This window comes from Asterias rubens, chromosome 11, assembly GCF_902459465.1.
Source record: "Asterias rubens chromosome 11, eAstRub1.3, whole genome shotgun sequence".
NCBI classification, from domain to species: Eukaryota; Metazoa; Echinodermata; class Asteroidea; order Forcipulatida; family Asteriidae; genus Asterias; species Asterias rubens.
The window spans coordinates 9,225,370-9,241,715 of NC_047072.1; the positions used below are offsets into that span (position 1 = coordinate 9,225,370).

At 42.0% G+C, this 16,346-nt stretch overlaps 2 protein-coding genes across 3 annotated transcripts; both read right to left on the reverse strand.

The window, feature by feature from the left end:
* Positions 1–564: 564 nt before the first annotated feature.
* Positions 565–8,523, reverse strand: LOC117296969 (ribosomal oxygenase 2-like). Of its 2 annotated transcripts, none has more exons than XM_033780072.1 (11): positions 8,360–8,523; positions 7,337–7,400; positions 6,183–6,597; positions 5,494–5,614; positions 4,872–4,991; positions 4,081–4,212; positions 3,607–3,710; positions 3,120–3,228; positions 2,192–2,348; positions 1,375–1,634; positions 565–874 (listed from the first exon to the last, which is right to left on the reverse strand). In XM_033780072.1, the coding sequence occupies exons 1-11, from the start codon at positions 8,507–8,509 to the stop codon at positions 713–715; spliced, it is 1,794 nt and encodes a 597-aa protein (XP_033635963.1). In that variant the 5' UTR covers positions 8,510–8,523; the 3' UTR covers positions 565–712. The 2 variants fall into 2 exon arrangements, with proteins under 2 accessions (XP_033635963.1, XP_033635962.1); XM_033780071.1 differs by having other exon boundaries at positions 7,313–7,400.
* Positions 8,524–10,558: 2,035 nt separating this feature from the next.
* Positions 10,559–12,068, reverse strand: LOC117296941 (oligodendrocyte transcription factor 3-like). Its single transcript, XM_033780045.1, has one exon. It carries the CDS (start codon positions 11,998–12,000, stop codon positions 10,990–10,992), a length of 1,011 nt encoding a protein of 336 aa, XP_033635936.1. The 5' UTR covers positions 12,001–12,068; the 3' UTR covers positions 10,559–10,989.
* Positions 12,069–16,346: the final 4,278 nt, after the last annotated feature.

Consider the following 16,346-nt stretch of genomic DNA (forward strand, 5'->3'; position numbering starts at 1 on the left):
ATTGATTCGTGTTCACCTTAATAAATTGTATTTTTCAAATTGAACCATAAATAAAATGGAATCATATGCAGTCCATTGGTTTTGTACTGTCTTAATTTCTCAACTTAGGATAATAGTTCATTAACGGAACACTGCAGCTGCAAAATATGAAAGTGCACACTCTGTATGAAAAGAATGCAAGTTCAAAGGCACACTTGTATGGATCTGGATAGTCCCTCTAGGCTTGGTATCCCAGGCCTGCAATTTCATTTATAAACATTTTGAGAGGGCAGGGCTATTGTCATTTTGCAAAGGGCAAATCAGTTAAAAACTGTGGAAGGGCACCAAGGCCCTAGACCAGGGGGCAACGAAAACCATGGCTTTCATGGCCTGCGTGTAATTCCAGGCCTGGGCCCAATTTCATAGAGCTGCTAAGCACAAAAATTTGCTTAGGATGAAGTTCCTGTCTCAAAAAAAAACCAGGACTACCAACCATATTTACACATGACTTTCTGGATAAGCAAACAACAGCTGAATACTAGTAACAAGCAATATGCAACAAATTGAAATTTGGTTGGTAAACCTGTTATCAAGGAAAACATTTCATGCTAAGCAAAATTTGTGTGCTTAGCAGCTCTATGAAATTGGGCCCTGGTATCTGGAGTAATTCATGAGCCTTGAGGTGTGGCCACAGATGTTCTTGCTAGTTCCTCGCCTAATGTTGAAAGGTCACTTACTGCGATACTTCCAGGAGACCCTCTGCCCAGAGAGACATGAGTAAGTTCTTGGTGTCTTCTTTAGGTAGCTTTAACGTCTTACTCTGCAACCAGGCTGTGGACTCCTTGAGTTGATTAAGTGCTTTGTGATACAAGACGGGGAGTCGTAATCCATTCGACTGCAAATATTGGGGAAATTATTCAAACTCTTAGAGCGGTTCATTGATGAATAAATCATTGTTTTTTAAAGGTGCACATGTAACTGTAATATTACTTTTACAGTTAATTTTGAATAGCTCCACTCAGTTAAAAGCAAACATCTTCACAAACCCTGCATTTACAACAATTTGGTTAGAACCTACAAAAACCAAAAGGTACACATTATGCTGTACAGTTCTATGATAGCTAAGGGCTACCGGAGCGCCTGTGACATTGTCCTCCATCCATCGCTCTATTTGCGTGAATGGTGTGATGAGTACCTTTAAAAAATATCGAGATATTTTGTGCGAGCAAATGGAGCATTGGAACAAAATAGCATGGCGTCACAGGTGGAGCTTAAATCACATAATGCCCTCAGTGTATGCACCCACGAAGGACTCGCACCTCAGACATTATCCTATACTTAAAAGTATCACTGACACCCTGACCCGAAAAGTCACACTCCAAAATGAAGACTTACCGTTCCTTGGTTTGAGCTCATCATGTGCTCCTCTCTTGTGTTGTTCAGCGAGTGTCTGACGACGACGTAACTCAAGTTCTTTTCGTTAACTCCAACATCTGGAGTCAAACCTTCATCGTCTTCATCATCTTCTTCATCTTCCCCCTCCTCGTCATCATCCTCCTCCCCCTCCTCATCCTCCGTCTCTGTCATCACAAAGACGTGCTTCGGAAACTTGAGTCTGACTTTACAAGTCTCAGTCGGCATTTGACCTAGAGAGTCTGCCATGAGGCAAAGAGGAAGAGAAATTTCAATATGTTCGGTTGAGCCACCGTGGGTGAATAAGGACACATTGGTTTTCTTCACAGTGCATGAGCACAGATGCAGGCGGCTTATGGAACGCAATGTATTGTTCATTTTGGGACTAAACTTTTGAAATCAGACCGTCACAGACAGTTGCCTCGACCTCCCAAATCTAACACTAATTCTAGAGTCTTACGTAACATGGACGATGTCGGTTATTTTATCTGTGAATACCAATTTCATTTATTGATTCTGGTTGTGAAGCCTTGAATCCTTGTGAAGCCAAGGACTCTCAGAAAAGTGAGCTAAATCACTGCACTAGCCAAGAACCCAATTGGAGAGGAGACCAGGAATTGCCCTAGTGCCCATGGCCCAGAAGGAAGTTTCAATTTTTAGCAATGAAGCTGATAAATAAAAATAATAAATAATAGGCAATGAAACTCTATAAAATTGGACTTCAGTATTAACATTTCTAGCCTAGAAAGAAAAAAGGCTAGAAAATAAAATAAGCTGTTTCCTCATAGCCTGAACTTACTTCCAGAGTCTGCGTGGTCCAATTTAAAAGGAGGAAGACGATTGGCTACAAAGTCCAGTACCATCTGATTGGCTGCTTGCTGGACATGATCTCCAATGTGATTGGAGAGTTGTCCGAGCAGACGCTGAAAGGATGACTTGCTGCTAGAGAGAGTGTCCTACGAAAGAGAAGAGGGAACAGTGGAACTGAGACCGAGACCTTGGGCAAATAATAATAATAATAATAATAATAATAATAGTAGCTTTTTATAAAGCGCGCATATCTTATCTAATCCAATCCGTCACTCAGTGACGCTCAAGGCGCTTTGACATAACAGTATTTTCCTGCAAGGTATGTGGGACTAGTTTGAATTATGAGGCCTACTCCTTACATAGCACCATGTAATGGTTTACAAGGTGCTGTGGCACAATATGCTGCCCCAATCAAACCAGGAACAAGGGCACAAGTATCATGACCGGGTATTAAACCCACACTCTGCTGCTGACAACACCAGAGCTTGGGTCCAGTAAACTACATTTAGACCGATTGGCCACGACACGCCACACACATGTAATTTGTTGGCTATTTCATTCACTCTACTAAATATTAATAATAATAATAATAATAAACATTATGTATGGCACTCTACAATTAACACAGCGCCTCACAAGAAAAACAAAATAACATTAGTAGAAAACAAAACTAAAGAAAAAAAACTAGAGGCTCTCAGTGGGGAAACAAAAACGTTTTGAGAGATCGCTTGAAGATCAAAGTAGACACTGCTTCTCTCACGTCACAGGGCAGTTGGTTCCAAAGCTTAGGAGCTGCATTGAAAAATAGATTGTCTCCAACCTTTTTATAGGAGCGAGGAACAAGTAAGCGTGTGACGTCAGAAGCAGAGCGGAGCCTTCTACGGTCTTCAGAATGAACACTTGAAGTAGAAACTCACGCTGTTAGTAAGTAAATCCACTGGTACACCTTTCCTGAAATCCAGAGAGTTATTGATCGCGGAGTTGAGGACATTCGGAATGGCAAGCATCAGTACATCTCCAAAGGATCTGTCGAAAAAAACAAATCTCAAATGGTTTGGAATCTTTACGAGAGTACCCGGATTGAATAGAGGTTAAATTTTGATCAGGGATAACCCATTTACTAATGTGTTTTATACACTGTGGATGCATTCGATTAGCTTCCCCGGGTCGACCCCGATCTTCCCCCGGTACGTTCGAATAGCTTTGACATCATTCCAGGGTCATCATTCCAGGCTCACCCGGGTCAGCCCCAATTGCCCTGCTTGTGGAACGGGTCACTTGGGGCTGGCCCGAGGTGCATGGCGTCACCACGAAAGGGTGAGTGATCGGGGAAGCTAATCGAACGCACCCACTATACTCAGTACTTCAATTTTATTATTGTGGCGACATTTGAACATAACTTACGATCTTTGGTAGGTACTGATGGTCACATGGGTCGAATACGGACAGTCATCTGGTGTGTCAGCCTGGTGCACAGTGCCCCGAGGGAAGTACATGAAATCACCTGTCTGCAGACAGAATTAACAGCTCATCAACAACGACAGTGGAGGGATAAACGTACTTCACATCTCATTGCCTACTGGCCTTGTCCAAATTTCATTGAGTTGCATGCTTACCAGAATAAGGTTTATCGGCCATAATACTATGTAAAATCTGTGACTGATCATTTTTGCTTAGCAGTATTTTCTGCTTAACCAGCTCTTATAAAATTGGGACCAGATGAACAATACATATGGAAATGTGCAAGATAAAATGGTACAACAAACTAAACAGACGCACAACAGGAATAATGAAAAACCCTTAGTAACGGCAGACTCCTGGTATTTTGTTCTTTCTTTCAAATAGTCAAAATGTTTATTTATTTATTTTGATTGGTACCTCTAGGATGAAGTCATGAGTTGGGAGACCGATGTCATCCTGATCCAAGTCCCTGCTGTAGTCTCGTGGCAGTTCTTGTGGGGGAGCATACAAACGCCAATGTTTCCTCCCTTCCAACTGGAGAATAAGAACCTATTTGGGAAGGCAACACAGACAATTTTTTTTTTTTTCATTTCAAACTCACATTTGTTTCCATACTTCATGAAAGTTTCCAAATAGTACATAGACAAATATAAAAATATAAAAAAAAACCGAGTAACCTAAAACAGAATATTTTTACAAGGCAGAAAACTAAGAATGGAGGCATCTTCTAGAAGCTGGGGCTTGTGGTGAGATGCCCGATGGGCAGACTAACAAAAACGAAAGAAACAAGCAGAGGCACTTTCACACTGCCCACCCAAGGTCGCTATTCCACAGGGCTTCCTCAGCTGCATGTTTCAAGAATACCCTGGGGTTTCACCGCTTACCCCTACTCCAGAGCAGGGTTGGCTATTCCCATGTATGCCCATTTGCCAGCCGTCGATTTCACAAAACTCTTCCTAACTTAAGACTAATCTTAGGACTTAGGACGAGTCCCAACCCTGCACTGTAGCATGCAGACCTTAAGATTAATCCTAAGTTAGGACGGGTTACTCGTCCTAACTCGAGATAAGACGAGTCCTAACTCTTTGTGAAATCGACGGCGGGGTATATCAGAGGTAAAGCGAACCAAGTGTGAAAGGGCTGGCCATTATTCCCAAGGGTTGCCCCCTCCCGGGGAGTATAGTAGTGTGAACGGGGCTTATAATTACCTCAACATCGTCATAGTGTGGAGCCAGGCCTTGGGATCCTCCTGGTGTCATGTAGATGTTTGCTCCGACCAGAGAGTTGAAGAAACTCTCTAGAAGCTCACAGATTTGCCACAGCTTGTCCTGATTGGAAGCAAACACGAAGAGCTTGTGAGACACAAAGTCCTTAAAAAGGGCTCAAGTTGGGGTAAAATTCCACAAGACTACAAGATTGTTATCGAACCAGATTAAATTGTACAAGACAAGAATCTGAATGAGAAAGAACTTTCAACCAAGTTTAACATGTCAACTTTTTTTTAACTGACCAAGCACTGAGGGAAAAATTTATCTTAGTCTTATGATGGGGAGTATAATTTGATACTTAACACAATTAAAAGACCTGACTCACAGTCAACAATTGAACATCAATGTTTGGTAATTTAAGATAATAAACATTATTCCAAAATCTTCCATAAAGTGTGTAGGTTCTTGTGTGGTAAAGCATCTTGCTCAAGGACACACGTGCCACGACTGGGAGTCGAACCAACACTATGCCGACTAGAATCACCAGAGCTTGAGTCAGGTGCTCTTAACTGCTTGGCCCTGACACATACAAATCATTATTTAAAATTCACCCACATGTTACCTGAAACCTCTGGGGCTGATGAAACTGTAGAGTTGCTTTCTTCTGGTCAAACAGAGTTCTGATTTTTCCAGCAGTCGCTCTGCCCGTTTTGTTTAACTCTTCCCGATTGGAGTCTACATATCTGTCAGAAAAATACAAATTACATAACTCCTCCTTTCTACAAAATAAGCAGACTTAATTAATGTTTTACAAATTTAAAAAAAGTATGTGAACAATATTGTTGGACTTATAATACCTAGAAAAAAAACAGTCGGCTCCGGGAAGAAATGACTTTTAAGCCCAAGAAAGACTCAATTGGCTCAGAGCAGAAAAGATTAGTAAGACCTAGAAAGACCTAGTCAGCTCAGAGGAGAAAGGACTTAAAGACCTAGAAAGACTAAATTGGCTCAGAGCAAAAAGATTAGTAAGACCTACATGTAGAAAGACCTAGTTGGCTCAGATCAGAAAGGACTTACAATGTATAAGACCTAGAAAGAACCATCTCTGCCTTCACAGATACCCATTTACACCTGGGAGAAGAGAAGCAATTATACAAATGTAGTAAGTGTCTTGCTTTAAAAAGGGACTTGAGCGTCATGACCAGGATTCAAATCCACGCCCTGATGACTCAGCTACCAGAACTCGAATCCGATGGCACTCACACTACCCAGCAATAACAACATGCCACATTACAAGCTCGTAAACTGTACCTGCAGACGTTTACGTCCTTCAGAAAGTCCACCTTCTTCTCAGAGAGTATCTGAAACAGTGCCTCCCTGGTAAAGTTGACTCCGTAATAGCTAGCCGATGTCTGATCCCCTCCACGATGCACAACCAGGGGTTTCTTCTCCCAGTACCCCTCAAAGAATGACTCCAGGCTAACCTCTGGGCTGAGTAAGGAACTGAGAAGCCTCTCTGGACTAGATACGTCCAGAGAATCAAAATCGCAGGATTGTTTGTCACCATTCTCCTTTTTATTTTGTTTCGATATTTTCAGTAACTTCTCCTCTTTTCTAGACCCGTTCCCTTTCTGTTGTCCATGTCTTTCTTCTAATGAGGTTCTAGATTTTTTACAAGGAGGAACTAGGCTGCTTGCTGGTTCACTGATGTCACCACTCGACTTGCCTGGTTTAAAAAAATGCAAACAGTTTTACAAGAGGCTTTGGACTTGTTGGATAATGGAAAAAATTGTTTAACTATTTTTCCAAAATATTACTTTTAAAGGTAACAATCTTTGAGGCTTTTTAAAAATCCATCACCAAAGAAGAAAAATCTTATTTGTTTTTTCCCTTACACAGTACTGACTAAATTGCTCTACACACATGTGTGTGAAGCACTGTAATAAATAGTGTTTGGGTTCTTTTGTTATTGTTTGGGTTATTTTGTTATAGTTTGGGTTCTTTTGTTATTGTTCTAGTGGAATTGTGTTTTGGACTTTGCTAGGAGTAGGGTAGGCCTACTGGTTAGACCCAGTAACTGGGGCGCACGACTGCACTCCTTTTGTCAAAATTTGTACGACCAATAATTACAAATTTCAAAAAACAGGAGTACAGCCCCAAGTTACTGGCTCTAGGTACTGGGCCCAATTTCATAGAGCTGCTAAGCACAAAAATTTGCTTAGCATGAAATTTCTGCCTCGATAAAAACAGGATTACCGACAAAATTTCCACATGATTTTCAGGATGAGCAAACATCAGCTGAATACCAGTAACAAGCAATATGCAACAAATGGAAATTTTGTTGGTAATCCTGTTTTTCTCAAGGAAGAAATTTCATGCTAAGCAGATTTTTGTGCTTAGCAGCTCTATGAAATTGGGCCCTGGTGGTAGGGTTTATTTACAATCAAAAGTGGTTGATACTGCACTGGGCTTGGGCTTCCTCTTCTTCCCATCAGCACGCTGAGATTCAGACTGACTTTCTTCTTCAACCTGTCCACAAAAATACAAACAGATGAACAGTACAGGCACGATAGTGCAGTGTAATTTAAAAGTTTAAAAAATACTCTTGTTACTTGTGGCAGGATAGTTTTCCTATAAAGGGCATTAGTGATTTACTGACAAGTTAACCCAGGTTGGACTCCTCTACTGCAGAATACAATGCGTCCTTCCTACCACCAGGTCCAATTCCATGGGCTAACTAATGGAACTCATAAGATTATTGATCAATGATGAGGGAACATTTCTAGAACATTTCAAAATCAAGGGGCTCCAGTGACCAAATATTAAATAGCTCATGATAGTTGCAATAACGTAGCCCTCCTCCCGCAGTCAGGAGGAAGGGTTACGTTATCGCAACTGAGTGACCAAAGTGACCAAAAAGGCAATGACTAGCTACTCACCTTCCAATTTGATTTTTTTGTAAGCTAACATGCCAATTGGTTATTGATCATCAAAACAGTGGATAGGCCTACACTGTAGGCTACTGTGAGTACAGGCCCCAAAAAGATCAAGATAATTAATAGTTGTTTATATACAGGAGCACACACAATTGTGCATTAAGTGTCCGCTGTGTGTGTGGAAGCACACACTGTCCCTCGCATATGTATATGCTAAAAATGTTTTGACTGGAACCCCCATACATGTATATTATTAAAACTCTAGTAAAAATAATAGAAACTCTGATACATGAAAACCATAACTAATTATGTTTAACATTAAGTAGGGTTTGAAACTTTGCATGGTGGAAATGCGATATAGAAAGGTTTGCAGTAACACCATGTAATGACTATCTCTAATGAGTTGGGGTGGTTCAAAAAGAACTGTTTGTTTCAACTCGACGTTTCGATCAGTATGCTCTGATCGTCTCATCAGACTTCAGAGCATACTGATCGAAACGTCGAGTTGAAACCAACAGTTCTTTTCAGAACCACCCCGGCCTCCTTGCCTACCTCATGCTTATTATCACACGGCTGTGCGCTGCGTGGCTTGATTCTCCTCCCAGTCCCCTTACTACTCTTGCGGTCGGCCATGCTTGAATTTTGGTAGGACACACACAGCAAATAATGAACAAAACTAACCAATCTTCCGAATGTTTTCATACGCTCCTCGTCCACGTGCGCGCTGAATAGCGCCACCAATAGACCACTTTCAATGAGTTGAACTCAGTGGGCGTAACCAGGGAAGGGGGTTCCCCTGTCTTGCCTGCCCCCCCCCCCCCCCCCCCCCCCCCCCATCCCGCCGGCCACACTGTTTAGCTCTTGGTCCCCAATACAAAGCTTTCAAATGATGTGTAAATGGGCTTCGGACCGAGTTGACCGGTACCCCATGTATGTGCTCGTGGGGTGGGTCCATTACCCTCAACCCCCACCCCCCCCCCCCCCGGCTACTAAACTCTCTATTATTACACTCTCTGCTGTCCTCAATACAAAGCATTATAAGTGGTATTTTCATAGGTCTCATTGAAAGGTTCACCGCTCGCCTAAAGGATAGTTTCAATCTGCACCAGCGAAATCAAAGTTCCCAGTTCGAACGGCCCTACCCTGGAAAGTTTACAAAATGGGAAATTCTTGGGTGGGGCGGGTTCGGGCGGGAAAGTGCCCTATATCTGAGGCTGGCGTTCATTGTGACTGGATGGGATGGGCGTATTTAGTACTGTGCTAAAATTTAACAAATTTAATCTGTCGTCTTCGATCGCCATCGGATTAGCATTGCTGTGCGCTCCCCCCCCCCCCCCCCCCCCACCCCAAATAAATATAAATATAAGTATATGTATAAAATAATATAAAAATCACACAATCGGGCCAACACAACATGCCCATCCCAAGTCGATGCTGGTCACATAAAAACTTAACAATGAAGGACATAAAAATTGCAGTTTAGACATTAGACAGGAAAACAAGAGTTAAGCAAGTTATTGTAATGATTTATTTTTTTGGTTTATTTACATAATATAATACAAAGTGTAAACAAATTTCATCCAAATTTTGATTCAAACACAATGTCGAGTAAATAATGTTTTTTATAGGTGACGCCTCCGGAGTTAAAAAAAATCGGATTAAAAGTTTATGAAAAACGGTACAACATTAATTGTTGGCCTATAATGGTATAAAAGAATGTGTAAGTACCTTTCGCGTTTTATCTAGACGTATCAAAATGTATACTGCAGAACCACATCCGGGTGATGATTGGTTTTTATTTAACATTACTAATTTCCAATAATTTTTCCTTGTCAAAGTGAAATCATCAAACTGTCAATAAATTTGTACACGATTTTCCTTCTTTGTAAAACAATTATTTTTTGAAACCAAAAGATTATTGATAAAAATAGCAGTTGGGGTGAGCTGTATGACCTTAGCCGCAATTTGCTTTGAAATGATGTCCGATTCTGCCGATTTGATCCGACTTGAATGTTAACAGATATTTAAAGAGAATCGAGAGAGTTGAATGTTGTACCAGACATAAACCGTCAATGAATTGTATTAATTAAAAACTAATGAATCAAATGAATCATTATTTGGGTTCTTGACAATTATCTCAACTTCATAGTTTTGTTCGTAATTAATGTAAGTATAATGACAGCCAGTACACAAGTGTGCGATGGCTGTCATCAACATTGTGTGAAACGGTTTCTGTATGTTTTCTGTTTAAACAGCTTCACCATCTGTCAAAATTCGTTCAGTTGGTAAATTAAATTCAAGCTAGTACTACTTCATCTGAAAATTGGACCAATATGACAAGAATGCAAAGGACACTGTACATACACTTGAGTCTGTAACAAGTTTGCTCATACTTCCCCAAATGAATGTGATGGTTATTAAAGACACTGGACACTAATTGGTAATATTGTCAAAGACCAGTCTTCTCGCTTGGTGTATCTCAACATTATGCATAAAATAACAAACCTGTGAAAACTTGAGCTCAAAGTTGCGAGATAACTATGAAAGAAAAAACACCCTTGTCACACGAAGTTATGTGCTTTCAGATGCTTGATTTCGAGACCTCAAATTAATTCTAAATCTGAGTTCTCGAAATCAAATTCGTGGACAATTATTTCTTTCTCGAAAACTACGTCACTTCATCCAGAGGGAGCCGTTTCTCACAATGTTTTATACTATCAACCTCTCCCCATTACTCATTACCAAGTGAGGTTTTATGCTGATAATTATTTTGAGTAATTACCAATAGTGTCCACTGCCTTTAAGTGCATGGTTCCAATGAATTAGGGTAGGCCTATGATTATTAGTCCAATATTTATTTTGAAAGTTTTCACATTACCGAGGAAACACTAAATTGCCATCAGTTTCCCCAAGACCTTACAACCAGACTGGGTAAATTTTAAAGGAATCTCAACATAATGAAATGACCCTCACACTATACTTTTCACAATACATTCCAATCTTTCGTGTATTTTCGTGTACACATCACAGCCGCTCAAAATGATACAGACTTCTACATCTTTGTAAAGGAACAACTATGTCAACTGTTACAAAAATACAATCGCATGAGGTGTATGGATTGTAATTATTATTAAAATACAAAAGTTATGGAAAATAATATTAACAGGTTTCAGGTACAAAGTTCACTTTGTTGGTCTGATCAGTTCTGTGGCAGAAAATGCCGACACTCCGTGTAAACCGCGGTGCTGTGCCGACAAGCTGCCGTTGGGATTAGCCTTGCACTGGGCACAGGAGCACGGCATAGACCAGCCGTTGTAAAGGCCGAAACTTGGCGCTGTCGGCAAGGGTGGTCGGCCGGGCAAAGACGAGATTCCGTGTCGTTCAACCGGGGACTCCCCAAATGTCCTGAACACCGTCGAGCTGGGTTGTGATGAGGCGTTTTTCTCGGGGGCTGAGTGTTGGGTCGTCGAGCAAAGAGGTGTCGAAAGCAAGAGAGTCTTCGGCACGGGGGCAAGGGGTGTAGAAGACGCTGGGAAGTAAGCCGAGCGGGTTGGGGACGGGGGCAGCGTTGGCGATGACCCGAGCCCCACGCTTGATTGTCCGGTGGGTATTTGTGGTGGGTGCGACCCTTGGTACACCTCCCCCAAAAGCCTACGCATATCTTCGAGACTGCTGGAGAGCATCAATATATAGTTCTTGGCAAGGAGGAGGGTGGCGATCTTGGAAAGTTTACGAACGGACGGTCCGTGTGCGTACGGCATGACTTCTCTAAGTCCGTCCAATGCCGTGTTCAGATCGTGCATCCGTTTGCGTTCACGGCTGTTGATCTTCAGCCGTAGATAGTGCATCTCCTCCTCGGTCAGAATCTTAGATGGGTTGCGGGTGATGTCCGCGTGGTTGAGGAGACGGTGGGCCACTCCGAGATGTTTAGAACGGGCTGCTTTTCCCCCTGCCGAAGCACTCATTTTCTCCTTACTGTCAATGTTCAGCAATGGCGACGAAGATAAATCAGAGGATTGCAACAGCGCGGTGGAGTCCACGGACATAGCATCGTCGCTGAACTCGGCACCCGAGTCAGACCCAGCGGGTGAACAGCTCGACATTGCCCCGACGGGAAATCGGCTCGTCTTCGGTGGAGTGTTTGCGGTACTCGCATCCATTTCCTGTACGGTCCTCTCAGTCGACAACAACATCCTGTACTACTACTCGTTTGCTTCCGTCCGGTCGTCCGCAACAGAGTTCCGGCTGCAAATAAAGTCAAGCGGTGTGCCCTCGTCAGTTGATAATCTCAATTTGCCCCGGACACTTGCTCTTAAATACCCTCCTTTTGTGGCATCCACGTGCGGTGAAGGAGCAGAACGGATGAGTTTAACTTCATCCAATCTTTGTAGTTCAAAACCGAGAGGGACTGTCGAACCATTCATAACACAAGGTCCACTCCTTTGATTTACTGTCAGTGAGGTTCGGGGAAAAAAGAAGCTTCATTACCATCTTGATAACTTGGCAGCTAATCACAGGCCGTCTTACGTGAACGACCACCAAACGTCCTTTAGTACATGCCACTGGATTGGCTCAAACTTATCCTCACCTCCCATGTGCGCATGTCAGATGTGATTTGTTTTCTAGATGTGGGGTCCCCACTGATTGTTTCCAAAACGCAACAGCGGCTCACTGGTAGACATATGGCGGGACGACATTCGAAATGTGTGTGAACAAACATTGTCGTGCGCTATCACTGCTTTAGTTTTAAAAGCGCCACGCGTCGAGCCTGCTAGGTTTCTTGACAGCCCAAGGGCCCCGCTATTCAACCTACGGCTTTTCTTGTTGGCTGTGCGTGCAGTAAACGTAAACGCATTAGGCAGACGACTGTTTTATGTTTGCAATTAAAGTGACCGTTTACGGAAGCGACTACTGTAAATTTCTATGCGAATTTTTGTTCTTTGTTATAAGAAAAATGTTTTTATAGATCATGTTATTTCATGCTGTCATATCCGTTGGTTTACCGTTTGCTGACAAAACAAGCATAGATCATGAGGTATTTTAACAAAATCCCCGCAACTTCACCTGGCAGAATTCAACTTAGTACAACATTTCACTGACAAACATTAATTTGTTGAAGATTTTCTAAAAACAACTGTAAAAAGTAGTATAGATAGTGGGCTGACATTTCGAACCAGCATAATCTTTCCCGAAGACTTAAAAAGCCAAAAACTTGCCAGAATTATGTTTTCTGGTTCCGGCAATTTATATTCAATATTACTATTTATAATAGAAGCCTCTACCCACCGGGCTATCTCGGTAGTCTAGTTGGTAAGACACTGCTATAGAACGGGAAAGTACTGAGTATACAGTGCTAACACACATCGGTGTATGGATAAAAAACAAAACAAAAAATATGCACTGACAAGAAATTCAGAGTTATATTATTATTATAATATAATTATTAATTCGGAGTTGCAAACAGCCGCCGGGGTCCATAATACACTGACACGAACCCAACGGAGTCCGCCCTTCTGCCGTTCGCCACTAAACCAAATCGTATACACAGTCGACGTACGGGGCGCAACCGGCCCGTCCTGCAATGTATTTTAATCACCGAATCCGGAGGCTTTGTCACGTTTTTTGCATGAACAAAATAACAAAGGCACCAGAGGCACCCCCCCCCCCCCTTTCGACTCTCTGTGTATGTCCAACGGGCCAGGTCTGCCTGCCTACGACAATACCCACACCCGTTGCGGCAAACGAGAAATCCGAAACGGCGTTCATATAATAGTTAGTAAGGAAATAATGTGAGCGGGAGGAAGCTTCTTGGGCCGTATACCGTCTGCTTGTAAATTGAAACCGATTGCGATAAATTATAAAATCGTCAATCAGCTATTAGGGGAGGTTTTTTTTCTTCTTTCTTGTGATGTGTGTAGCCTTTAGTATAGTGGGAGGTTTCACCCGTCATTTTGTATTCCGATTTATACGATCTGTCACTGAATTGTGTTTCTTATTGAGTCGAGCTAACAATGAATTTTTGGTAACTGGACTCTGTAAAATTGAGCCACATAAATGTCGATTGTAAAAGCGGTAGAGGGGGGGGGGCATATCTGGAACAATTGTTGCATTTTCTTTTCATCTTATTCAAGTCGGATGCATACGATGGTTATGGGCTATCCTGATCACTCATTTGCTGCAAATCTACGGGGTGGGGGGGGGGGTGTATTCCCGATGACCACCCGTGCTAAATACAAGTCTGTAACGATTGGTCATTTGGAACCCTCGTGTTTTTTCATAATATGGTGAACGTTTCATTTCAAAAGGTGGCAGTGTTTTTGAGGTGTTGCCGAAAATCGGGAGAAGTAGTGTCCACGCCAGGAAGAATAGTCTACAACCAGAACACACAAGAAACGTTACTGACAGTAACACTTCTCAGATTCAAACTGTTGGGAATTCAAAGTACAAAACGAGACGCGTTTAGTGCTGTGGTACCCACTGTCGCTTCGAAAGACGATGGTTCCATTCGACGTTTTGTGAAAATTGTCGACAGTTTTTCCCCTGTTCTCAAAGATAGACAATCTGTTCCCGTTCTTCCATTTTATGTTCACAGCCACGAAACTCCTGGGGTGCCCTCCCTACACAAAATCTAATAAAATACTGCTTATGATTTAAGTTCAACAACGTCCGTATGAATGGAATAGGCAATAAGAGTATTTTAGCATAATTATTTTTTATCAACGTTGTCGTGATTAACGAGGTAACTAAATAATCACATCGCAAATTAACGAATTATTCGAGACACTGCCGAAATCGTGAATAATTTACGAATTAAACATTTTGCGACTTCGTGAATAATATTTATACCTTATTGTTTACGTAAATTGTCGATGTTCCTCCGGTGCCACGGTACGGAAGAATCCTAGCTCGAAAGTCAGTCATCTTTTCTGTGGTTACGAATCGCAATTTTCTTTCGATTTTCATTAAAAACTGTAACTTGTCATACCGATTTGCTCTTTTGCATTTGCTGTTTAAGGAACACGTTGCTTTGGATCGGACGAGTTGGTCTTTAAAAAGTGTTTGAAACCGTTTGTTATAAAATGCATATGATTAGATAGATATTTTAAAAGTAGAATATAATGATCAACATCACAAGTATCACTCGAAATTGCGTGGTTTTCCTTTTACCTCGTCGGCTAACACGGTCGGCCATTAATATGGGAGTCAAATTTATGGCCGACCGATTTAGTTCGTAAAGTAAAAGGAAAACCAAGCAATTTCGAGGCCAATTTGTGTGGATCATTGTATTCTACTTTTAAAACATCTTTCTAACCATATGCATTTTATAAAAAACGGTGACAAACGCTTTTTTAAGACCAACTCGACCGATCCAAGGAAACGTGTTCCTTTAGCCCTAAGTTTTGGTGCTTATTGTTATTATCTTCTTGTTACACTGCACAACGGGACCGGGTCACGCAGCCCAGGGCCCAATTTCATAGCGCTGCTAAGCACAACAAATTGCTATGCATGAAATTTCTTCCTTGATAAAAACAGGATTACCAACCAAATTTCCATTTGTTGCATATTGCTTGATAGCTGTTGTTTGCTTATCCTGATAATCACGTGGAAATTTTGATGGTAATCTTGTTTTTTTTATCAAGGAAGAAATTTCATGCTTAGCAAATTTTTGTGCTTAGCAGCTCTATGAAATTGGGCCCTGGATGGCTCTGGTTGAGGAAAAAATTATCGACTGGCAATGCAAATGGCAAAATGTTACACATGACGGCGGCGGCATACAATCATTATAGAAACACCGCAAGGGGAAAATACGCCAAAAGTGAATTAGCACAGCATGTGATAAATCACACCTAATGCACGACACAAGGGGATGAGGAAAGAAACAATGCAGCAGGTTGCGACGTGTCTGGTGATCTTTGAAGAGCTCTCCTTGCCTGGGCATCAATTCGGCACCATATGCAGCAAAGACCAGACGCGTGCAAACACTGTTGATTTTGGCACCATTGCCGGCCCATCACCTCTCGTTTGTGTGTTCCCTTGCCAGTCCTCGGACTGCAGGCACTGGTTGGTAGCAGGCCCTTCTGCCACTGCAACTGAGTGACTAAGCGTATGGCAAGCAAGAAGAACAACCAGGTAAAAATAATGCTCCAGTTGCCACCGCTGATGTTTAATTTTAACGCCCCCTCAATCTCATGTCACGTGATTCCACGAGGGATCGCTCTAACTCGAGCGTGAAGAGTTTATGTTCACGGACCTGGGACCTCTGAAGGGTGTGTAAATTGCCCCGAGAGTCCGTGGACATCAGGTATTCGATACGGTGCTTGTCAGGTAACAAGTGGCGCAACTTGCCTGAGAGAGAATCCTACAGTAACCCATACAGCAATGCTCTATATACGTAACATATCGCGTTCTGACGCCATCTGGGCCAAATTTCATAATAAGCAGGCAATTTTAATTGACAAAATTTCTTTGCCAAGCAAAATGGAGTGGGGCACCAGTCCGATAAACGTAATGTAATTGGCTTGGAACCAGTTTCGAAGCA

What these genes read in the sequence shown, in the direction of transcription:
- LOC117296941 (XM_033780045.1), bottom strand. Translation starts at nt 12,000, where the DNA reads ATGTTGTTGTCGACTGAGAGGACCGTACAGGAAATGGATGCGAGTACC.
- LOC117296969 (XM_033780071.1), bottom strand. Translation starts at nt 8,509, where the DNA reads ATGAAAACATTCGGAAGATTGGTTAGTTTTGTTCATTATTTGCTGTGT. An exon ending in CGTGTGATAATAAGCATGAG is followed by an intron (nt 7,401 to 8,359) that starts GTAGGCAAGGAG and finishes TTTTGTGGACAG; the next exon opens with GTTGAAGAAGAAAGTCAGTC. An exon ending in CACACTATGACGATGTTGAG is followed by an intron (nt 4,213 to 4,871) that starts GTAATTATAAGC and finishes CTTCCCAAATAG; the next exon opens with GTTCTTATTCTCCAGTTGGA.